At 33.8% G+C, this 10,797-nt stretch overlaps 1 protein-coding gene across 1 annotated transcript; it reads right to left on the reverse strand.

Moving 5' to 3' along the window:
• Positions 1 to 6,771: 6,771 nt before the first annotated feature.
• Positions 6,772 to 10,493, reverse strand: LOC145034890 (uncharacterized). The gene is made up of 14 exons (XM_078983449.1): positions 10,069 to 10,493; positions 9,435 to 9,538; positions 9,247 to 9,346; positions 9,032 to 9,169; positions 8,811 to 8,915; positions 8,465 to 8,664; positions 8,255 to 8,356; positions 8,050 to 8,166; positions 7,848 to 7,904; positions 7,665 to 7,731; positions 7,495 to 7,548; positions 7,278 to 7,352; positions 7,153 to 7,188; positions 6,772 to 7,070 (listed from the first exon to the last, which is right to left on the reverse strand). The coding sequence occupies exons 2-14, from the start codon at positions 9,482 to 9,484 to the stop codon at positions 6,957 to 6,959; spliced, it is 1,215 nt and encodes a 404-aa protein (XP_078839575.1). The 5' UTR covers positions 9,485 to 9,538; positions 10,069 to 10,493; the 3' UTR covers positions 6,772 to 6,956.
• Between the last annotated feature and the right edge of the window lie 304 nt (positions 10,494 to 10,797).

Genomic DNA, 10,797 nt, shown 5'->3' on the forward strand with positions numbered 1-10,797 from the left:
TTAGCAATAAGTGTCAATGAGGAAACCATGTGAGGGGCGGAGTACAACGAATGAATGTGTAATTCATTAACACTTACATGTAATGAGTCTTCCTGTATTCCACATGACTTTCTAGAATAGTTAGTGGTCATCATTTATACTCCTCTAGATGATCGGGCACAATAGTACAAAAGAACCTTGGTCACAACCTCTCATTATTATTTTGCATAGCTCTTCACTACCCCAATAACATTTTAAGTATGATACATATACAATTTAATCAAGTGATACCCATATCATGTTGCACATATATTAAACACAATTAAACAACACACATAATATCTAAGCATTTAGAATACATGTATCTATATGTAAGTTGAAACTAACTATGCACTCACTTGTTAAAGTGGATGACTTGATTTGGACAACGCTTTGCCTAACTCCTTACCCTTTCCTGTGATATGACCTAGGTATAAATATTACTAAGTCTTAGTCTTATATTTCGTGTGACTATAATAACGATAAACTAGATTCATCAATAATCCCAATGAATATTGATCTATAGCTGATAAGGAACAGTCAGGTAAGATCATATCGGAGGTTGGGTCTATTTGGTATACATAGTATACTGTTTGGAAATCCTACTTTAAAAACCACACTAAATCTAGCATAGACATCATTTTCGTAAGTGGATCAATCAATATTATGATTGGAATCACTGATAAATCTTATTTATAGATTTATAATATCGACTATGAATATAAATATAAGTTACACTTGAAGCATAATAACTGTAGCTTAACTTACAAAAATTCTAGCGAAAACCGGGAAAGTCATAGGCAAAACTCCGACCCGAAAGCTTCTCTTCGTCGTGCTCCTACGATATCTCATAGCTTCACTAAAATGCTAAGAAGTTTGGAAAAATTTTGGATTTTAAGAAGGGGGAATGTCTCAGAGAGAATGAGACTTGAGGTGTGAGAAAAATGGCTGAATTCCCAGTCAATTTATAGGAATTTTGGAGAGGTGTGTTGTACCTTTTGGCAACGTTGTTCCTTTGCCTTGTTGTCATGTGTTGAAATTCAGGTAGGCTGCGTCGACTTTATAGAACCTAGGCATGCCGCACCTACCTACTCGAGCGCGCGTGTCGACAATTATGAATTTCAAAATTTGAAAAATCATATCTTTCTCATACGAGATCCGTTTTTACATACTTTATATCTAAGCGTAGCTATCGACGAGTACTACAATTTTCATTTAGACCCCGTCAGCTAATTATCATTTTATTTTTAAGTTTATATTTTTATAGGGCTTAGACTATTAAACTTTGTATAAAAATCATAGCTCTTTCATACTATTTCCATTCTAGGCTGTCTTTATATCGACTAGTTCCTATTCATGAGATCTTTAACTTTCGTTTACATTGTTTTGATTAATAATCAACCCATTTTAATTTCAATTTCAGTGCCCACACTACTGCCCTGAAATTTTGAAAAATCATAATTTCAACATATGAAATCAGATTTGGACGTTCTTTATATGCACCTTCTCACTTTTACGATTACTACGAATTTCGTTTAGATTATTTAGGATAACACAAAACTTCAATGGATCATAACTTCTTCATACAAAGTCAGATTTAAACCGTAACATCTCGAAATTCAGGTAAAGCTATTTAACCCTTCTTCTTTTTCCAAGTTGTCAGTTAAGTCCCTTTAGTAAAAGAGTTAGGCTTGTGAGTACGTTGGGCGTATAGAGGAGTACGCTGCACGTACTCGCGCACTTAATTTGGATGCAGATTCAATTGGGTATGTTGGGCGTAGCGAGCCCAGCTGCAAACCCTAATTTGGGGCTTGAGCACTATAAAAGGAATGTTATGGCCTTGACCTTAGCCTCCATTCCAGAGAGTGAAACCCTAAAAGAGAGTCCTCCTTCGTTTCTAGCTAGTGTGTTGGTGTTCTAAGCTTCTAGGTGTCATTTCAAGGTGGTGGAGATGAACAAGAGGTCATTTTGGAGGCTAGAAGTTCGTGGGAAAGAGTAGATCCGAGCTTTTCAGAGGTTGGAACTTCTTCATGAGGTAAAAAGCTCAAAACTTGCATTGTCTTTTGTGTTGTGTGATTCTTGGACCAATTTCTAGGGTTTTTGGTCCCAAGATGGAGACTTTTATGAGCAAATGGTCTCCATTGGCCTAGATCTATCATATTTCAGGACTATAAGAGTTGTATGTTCATAAAAATGCAATCTTGGACGTACACATTGAGCCATGCAAGAGATCTAGACTTTTGGAGGAAAAAGGAAAGGTGTTAGAGAGTGTAGGGACCTCTACAGCCATGCCAAGGCTTAAAGGTTCTGACTTTATAGGATAAGAGGCTTAAGGAGATCCAGATATGGGAGTTAAAGGAGTGTCTTAACCGTTTAAGACCAAAATCCATGGAATGGTTGAAACTAAGACTTACGATGGGCGTAACTCTCAGTACGCGCATCGTAAGGGGTTGAGACCCCGATTATGGTTCTCCGGCATACGCCCCGCGTACAGAGAAGGTATGCGCCACGTACTGCCCCCTGTTGGTCAACCTTTGGACTTTTGGGTCAGAGAGGGGTAAAATGGTCTTTTACCCTTCTGTCGAAATCATAGAGTGGATTTAATATAGCCTTTGAGAGTCGTTATTTATTTGAGAGTATTGTTATGTGTTTAGGCGGGGACTAGAACAGTGCGTTCGAGTGCAAGATTATCCGAGATACCGAGGTGAGTCTTCTCACTATACTGTACCTAGAAGGGTACCTATGTGTGACCGGAAGGTCTTGTATGCTTTGAGATGTATGTGCTATATATTGTTATGTGATATGTATGTGTTATGTATGTTATGTATGATAAGGACCGGAAGGTCAGGAGGTTACGGACCGGAAGGTCGATACGGGTAGGACCGGAAGGTCTACCCGGATTCGGGACAGAAGTCCCCTGAGACACTTGGATCGGAAGATCCTACAGAGTTATGGCCTGGAAAGGTGTATGTGTTGTATGTGGTATTTTGGGGAACTCACTAAGCATTTATGCTTACAGTGTTGTGTTATGTGTTTCAGGTACTAGTGAGGATCGCGGGAAGGCGCCGTCCTGGTCAGTACACACATGAGGAGTTTTTACATATTATGATCTTGGGATGTAATGGGTTGTTATGTGATACAATGACATTTTTATAACTATTATGAATGAAAGTGTGTTTTAAAATGTGAAAAATTGTTTTGAAATTTACGTCGTTACATAAACGTTCCTTATACCTATAGAACTATCGTTACGACATAAGAGTATTTTATTATAAGAACGACTAGCATCCATGTCAAGTTGAAAAATTGTTGGTGTTTCTAACTAAGGTGGAGTTCTATTCTACATTCTTCATCAACTTCCTAATTGCTAAAAGGAACCAAAATCTTCAAATGTTGTAAATTTCTTCTGTCTTTTGGTTATGTTTTAATCTCTCCAAGCTTTGGAAAATAATCATTGGTGGATAAAATGGTTTTAGTTTATTCAAATTTATAAAATTTTTCTGTTGCTAATTATATCAATTTTGTCTCTAAAATTAAACTATTTTTGAATAAAAATCCAACACTTTGGGCGTTCCATATTGATGAAATAAATGAAAATGGATATACTAAGTAATATTAGACTCAATGTAGCCATAGCTATACGAGACTACAAGCTTAACATAACATGAAAGTAGGAAAGGCACTAACAATACAAATATGATACATGTTGTTTCCTTTTGGATCATTACGCCATGAGATCTTTAAGCACTTCCCCCTTTGTAATAGCCAGCTCACGTAATGCACAAAGAGCTTGGGACCTACGGATCACATATGCTCGGAAAGCCATCTTAATCACCATGACGGCAGCCATACGTGATAACGTCTTCTTCATCTTCTTCTTTTTCTTCTTATCCTTCTTGTTCTTCCTTAATAAATGACGATCATCTACAATGGCAAATGATGGTTTGAAAGTGTACTTACGTGCATACCTCCACCAGTTAGTTGGCATAAAAGCGAGCCCAGGCGTTTCCTACAAAGTTTTATAAAAATGTTAAAAACAACACTAATTAAAATAGATACACAAAAACTTAAAGTCATAATATACAACTATAAAAGTGGTACCTCGGGTAATTCCATGGTAAATGTCGCGTTTTGGGAGTTGTCAAACAAGAAGTTTCTAGTTGCACTAGACATCCTTACTTTGTATGAATCCTCACTCATGTGAGAGTCTATACTCAAGCAAATTAATTTTCCAAAAGGTGATGGAAGGTGCGATAAAAAATCTGGAAATAACGAAAGACACTACACCCACATGTAATATATTATATACATACAAATATATATGTACGTAATGAAACAAAATCAACATATATACCTAGCTACCTCAATTATTTCCACATTAAGTGTTAGATATGAGGCACTACTGAGCTCTTGAAGAATGTTAATAATCTTACGAGCATTTTCAAAATGTGGATAACAATCCAAACATATATTGACTTGGTTTAGGGAGTGAAATTGATCTTTAGACAATTGCAGGGGAGGATCATAACCCTTATAGCACAAAGATGAAACTCCTGATGGAGCATTCAAGTACTTCAATGAAGTGTCAGTTATTGTCAGATTCTCAAGTAGTGGTGCAATCACATTCATGACTTTTACATATCTTCCGTGGATAAGAATGAGATTAGAAAGTCGAGGGGCTACTATGTCAAATACCTCTGCACCACCCACGAGATCGAACCAGCACAAAGTGAGGTTCTTTAAGTTGACACTCTTGGTCAAAATATTATCATGTAGAGAGTCTTTAGTGGTTTTATGAGATACTAATATGAAGTCACTGAGATACAAAGTTGTTAAAGCTGGAAAATCCCAAGGTTTTGTGGGTGTAATGCATGGTGAAATAGAACAGTTACCAAGTGCAAAATGTTTCAACGATTGAGAACTAAATAGGCAAGAAGGGAATTCATGCCGCAAAAAGCAATTACCACCGACTTCTAGTTGTTGGACATTGTGATAGAAGGCATAATTTGCAATCTTTCTCACTAAATCCTCACAAGCTTCTATATGGAAAAGTAGTAGGTTTATGGATGACACTTGTATTTGATGGTTGCGTTTAGACAAAACATTGGTCACGAATTCGGAAAACTTTGGAAAACAACCAAATTCCAGATTTGAGAAATTAAAACAAGGGATTGATGTCCAGACAAGCCTCCATCTTGTTGACAACAAACATGTTTGAACACCAAATTTCATGTCAATACAAGGCAAGATATTACGAATAACCTCATCTTGCTCAGTCTATCTTCTACTTCTTCTTCCGACCTAACATTATCTTCATCAAAATCCATTCTGCAATCTTAGTTTTCTAGCTAGCGATTTCGATCATAATTAAAATCCATATATCGACAATAGGGGATTTTATATTATGTAACCAATAATGGAGCTGTGAAACGAGATTTATTTTAAATCATCCAGTGTCTTGTCTTCTTCGCCCTTAACCTTGAACCAGTTGAAACAAATGCAATGTTCTGGTCGGATAATGGATCTAGAAACAAAATACTATCTCAACGATTTTGCGTCTGTTTAATGGATCTCATCCCCAAAACAGATTATGTCCAAATCATTTGGAAACCAAAATTTTTCGCTTTGTGTCTACTAAATGGATCGATCTCATCCCCCAAAACTGAAATAATTGGATTTCATCACCACGTTTCTATAACAGATATGAAAAAACAAAAACCATGAACCTCTTTGTCTTCTCCGACAATACACTCCCAAACCATTGGTGGAGATGACGCTTAAAAATCGATTTGAATATGCAAAAATAATGATATTTCTTTGAGGGAACGAAAATCAAATTGTTATGAAAAAGTCGTAGAAGACAATTATATATCGAGTTTTGTGTCTGTTCGTAGTCTCTCTTTTTTTAAAGTATTTACGAATCCGTTATAATTCAATTATTAGTTTCTAATTTAATTACCAAAACATGGTGATTTACTTTTTAATAGGTTTAAAGTCTATATTTTTTAATCTTTTTTTACTCTAGAAAATTTATATTTGTCACCAAATAGCATTCAGTTTATAAATTTTTATTTTATTATGAAATAGCATTCTTCTAATTTACATTATATCTTTGTATATCTTCAAATCCCACAATCATATATCATCTTATTCAACTCTTTCTTGCATGTTACTTTCGCTACCATACAATCAAATTAGGATAGGAAATGTCAATTGTCACACGGGACTTAAAAGTTGTTTTTTAGATCGGACCCCAAGTATATCCATAGAAACCCAATTTAATTGAAAAGCTTTTATCTCGAATATATCATAACTCAAAATTTCCTAAAAACAAGAATGAAGATGTTAGATATAGATTTTATGCAAAAACAATCTTGGTTTTAAAGATTGTTGCTTTTTAATCAGAGAAGATCTTGGAGTTTTGTGTTGTCAATCCTTTCAATTTATTTGCTTTTCCATTCATTAGTTGTGTATTTATGTAAAAGGCAACTTAATATAATTTTTATGTAATCCGGGAATGAAAACTTAACGCAATTCTGAACTAAAATCAAATAAAATCTTTAATCTTACAATTTTGTTATTTAGTTAATGATTAATTGACATCGATGTATAAATAAATTCATCATATTCATCTATATTGCCTCCTCTAACAACCAAGTAGTGTTAGCTTTTGAAAGATCTCGCCTACGACCTATGTGAAAATAGTATTTTCTCACAAATTTTTATGCATAAAGACAATCATATTCCATCTCATCTTTGAAAAAAAACCATTTGTATAAATATATTAGGAGTATAATTGATTGTAACATATCAAACTCATTTACTACCAAACATCTATGTATTTCGTATGCTATGAAACTATGAACATCTAGCTCTCTATAGAGGTTAACAACTAAATAATCACAATGATAACAATGTGGTATAAAGGTAACCAATCATCAATGTCTCGTAATATTTAAAGGGTCAACCCCAATTGACTTATAATAATCTTTATCAGCATTCGATACACGCTCACGAAACAAATTCCACTCATTTTGACATCTTTCTCTCACCTGTCATCAAATTTTAAAAACCAAATTGTTAAAACCCAAAATTTAAATTCTAAAATCTTTCAAAAGAAATTACAAACATTACCCCTTGCCATGGTGCTTTCCCATTTTCTCCTTTACCCTACAAATTAAACAACAAAGATCGGTCCATGTTAAACACAAACACATCCAAGCTCATGAGGACAAATATGGAATTTTGATTTTTTTTACCTGATTCCCAAGTGAAGGTAGACCTTGATGAACTACCCATTGTGCATCAACTACTCCAATCTTCTCATGTGCAGGCTACATACGAAACAAATAAACTCAATCGACTTTTCTTGAAAACATGCTGTTTTTGTAAAGATTTTTGTTTTCATGAACTAAAAAAAAAAAAAAAAAAAAAAAAAATCAAAAGCAAACTAAACGGAGGTTGTTGATTACTTACCTCAACACATTTCTGGAGAGCAAAGTCAAGACCCCATCCATGGATCAAATCATTCTACATTTTATGAATTGAAAAATTAGATACGATTATATTCCATCCAAGATTTTATATAAGGTGAAATGACATGATCATCATCATTTATCATATATCATCATATGTCATTATCATACCTGGATTAAATGCCACACACATCTCCAAGATTCTCGAGAGAAAACCGGAGCCATAATTTCTACAAATCTGTACACATAATTATAAAAACCATGTCATACAAACTATACAATTATTCTTTGAATGTCATTTATGATACCAATTTAACCAAATTTAAAAGTGATTCTTTTAGGGTTTATACGTACGCTGCACATGGAGGCAAATGTGGGTTACTGCACCAACCTGGCTTCTCCTCTGTTACTCTACATACACATAACATTAATACATAAAAAAAATTAGCATAAACGTAAAAAGTTTTCATTTTTAACAATCTTTAGTTACTTTTTTTAACAATAAGCGATTTTTCATAACGAAAAGCTCCAAAAATTGCAAGATTTTATCACTTACTTATGAACTTCACGATCTCCACGTCTCTTCGTCATCTGCCATGTTAAACCCTTACTACTAGAATCCAATCCAGGTTGTGATATCTCTAATTTATGCTTCCTCACAAGCTTAATGTATCTAAAATATATATATAAAAAAAAAAAAAGAGATTATTATACAATTAGGTAAAGTTAATTTAATCAAGAAAAATGTGTCCGACACTCACTCTTCAGCGTTGAAATGATCAACCCCAAGATCTTCATCCCACATAAATATGAAGTCATATGGCGCGACAATGTCAGGGTGAAGGAATCTTTTCGCATACCACCTTTAAAACGAAGCACACAAATGTTCATAATCATAAAGTCAAAATCAAAGTCAAAGATATGAAATTGACGTAATGGGGATAAATTAAAGGGGTAAGAAAAGTTGTTACCATTTTGTTTGCTTTGCTACACTTATATGAATAGCACGCTTTGACCATTCAAATTCATCCCATTCTGTTGTTCGACCATCATAATGGAAGAGAAGGATTGTAAAATTATCAGAAAACTTTTTTACTGCTTTATCGATGTTATATCTTTGATTATAACCAACAGTTAAAGTTAAAAGATACTTCGGTTTTCTCTTTAGGTCCTGCGAATGCAAATGCATAAGGCGCATTACTTTCAAGAAACTACTTTTTTTCAATCTTTTTATATTTTTGTTTTGTGGGTCCCGTTTATAAGGTACTAAAAACGAGTCGTTAATCTTCGGATTTGTTAAAAAAAAGATAAACAAACCTCACTAGGTTGACCATATAATCTACGAGGATATAAATCTGATTCAGAAGCAAGGATAGCTGGTGGTAGTCTTTCTGCACCTCTAGGGTTAGATGACACCCAAATCTACATCAAAATTTTCGTTAAATAATCAATACGCATGTCATTGGATCTTGTTAGGTCGAAAAGAGTAAACTTTAACAAAAAAAAAAAAAGGGAAAATTATAAGCAAATAATAATACCTTTGATGGATGAGGAAGGTTTCCTGCTCCCTTTGAGATTTTATCCCTTGTGACAGATATCACATTTAAGATTGTTTGTGTAGAGTGGCCTGAATTTTTGTCCCAAATGTAGGTATCGATAGGAGGAATGAGTTTAATCTGTGAAATTTTAAACCAATTAAAACTTGTTATCGAAGTAAAAATAATCCAAAATAGTGGTTTTTTGAATGACTTACATTTGATGGTGAATAAGCTGGAAAGGATGCGCCAATGAAGAATCCAAAAAGAATACCAACTGTGATTGTTAAAATAAACCTCATATACTCGTTTGATTTCCTGAAAGTTTCATTATTTGGATATAAATAAACATTAAAAAATAAAAAGAAGAATAAAAGATTCAACAATGATGAAGATCAATTCAAACCTTCGAATAGTCGTGGAGTTTCCCTTTCTTTTACTTTCTTCAAAATTCATATTAACAAGAACAAATTAAGCTGCAAAATTACAGCTTTGACCACAAGGTAAAACCTGAAGAAACTCATAAAAGAGTACGAAGAATTATTACAACTATGAACTTAAAGCAGAAACGTAAAAAACTTCAACTACCCAAAAAAAACAACACGAATGAAAGATCAAGAACAAGTGTCGCAGTGGGAACAAACTCACAAAGTGTGATTTGTGACATAATTCTTATAGTGAACTGAATTCCATACAAGAAAAAGACCAATTTAATTGCCTACAAAACACATGTGTTTCCTCCTTCAATTTCATCCACATATTCGGCAATTGAACCAATCATGTGCCTACTTTTACCAAATTAAACATGCAATAGTTGGATTTCCTCAGCACCCATCATGAAAAAAAACTATATTTCCAAAATAAAATCTTACAACACCCCACAGAGATGAAGTAGATAACTTAAGCGATAATAATCGTTAAGAGCCCTAATCCGTAAAGATGAACGAAAACGTGTTTACGTGCTTACATTCAGAGATTAAAGCAATGAAAAGTTTATAAGATCGTTGAGCTTGACCCATACAAGTAGAACTAATTTGTACCTGAGATTGTTCTTGAGATTGAACACCAAGAATAGTTCGAGAAACCAAACGTAGGTTGAAGAGCTTTAATCTCGAAGATTTCCTTACTAAAAATTCGATATACGAAAGTGATTGTCGAGAGACAGATTCTCTCGTGGCGATTTTTTTGAAAAAAAATCGCGGTTTTAAAGATTATTGCTTTAACTGGAGAATAATCTTGGAGCACTGGATTCTGAATGCTTGAAATTATTCGCTTTTTTTTTCTTTGTAGAAAGGGTTTTAAGTAGGTATTCAGGTTTCCAGCAATCGAAATAATCTTCTTCGTAAAGACCAAAAACTGCTTCTTTCCGCGTTTTGTCGACGAATTTCGTTTTTTTGAACAGACTTGTTGTCGACCAAATTATTTCTTGGCCTTTTTTGAATTCAACGATTTTGAATTTACAATGAGACTTTTCTTGATTTACTTTATACATAAATGTACTTGTTGAATGCATGAAACTTTTGGATTGTATCTCAATATAAAGAAAAAAAAAAAAGACGATTTAATTAATTTATATCTATTTTTAAAAATTAAGAATTTACATCAAATTGCTCTACAGTACCAGATCGACTTTTAGTTTTTTACTTTAAAAATAATATACCAAAGACTATAAAACATTTATTGGAGCAATTTAATTGTGAAAATAGGATGGTGTGGTTAGGTGGTCCAATTAATTACATGCAGCTAAAAAAAATTTAAGATCATTACTA

This window comes from Lactuca saligna, chromosome 3 (assembly GCF_052625555.1).
Source record: "Lactuca saligna cultivar CGN05327 chromosome 3, ASM5262555v1, whole genome shotgun sequence".
In the NCBI taxonomy this organism is placed as follows: domain Eukaryota; kingdom Viridiplantae; phylum Streptophyta; class Magnoliopsida; order Asterales; family Asteraceae; genus Lactuca; species Lactuca saligna.

Coding starts and splice junctions, on each gene's coding strand:
- LOC145034890 (XM_078983449.1), bottom strand. CDS start 9,484: ATGAATTTTGAAGAAAGTAAAAGAAAGGGAAACTCCACGACTATTCGA. Junction 8,916..9,031: donor ACCTTCCTCATCCATCAAAG/GTATTATTATTT, acceptor ATTTTGATGTAG/ATTTGGGTGTCATCTAACCC. Junction 8,665..8,810: donor TATATGGTCAACCTAGTGAG/GTTTGTTTATCT, acceptor TTGCATTCGCAG/GACCTAAAGAGAAAACCGAA.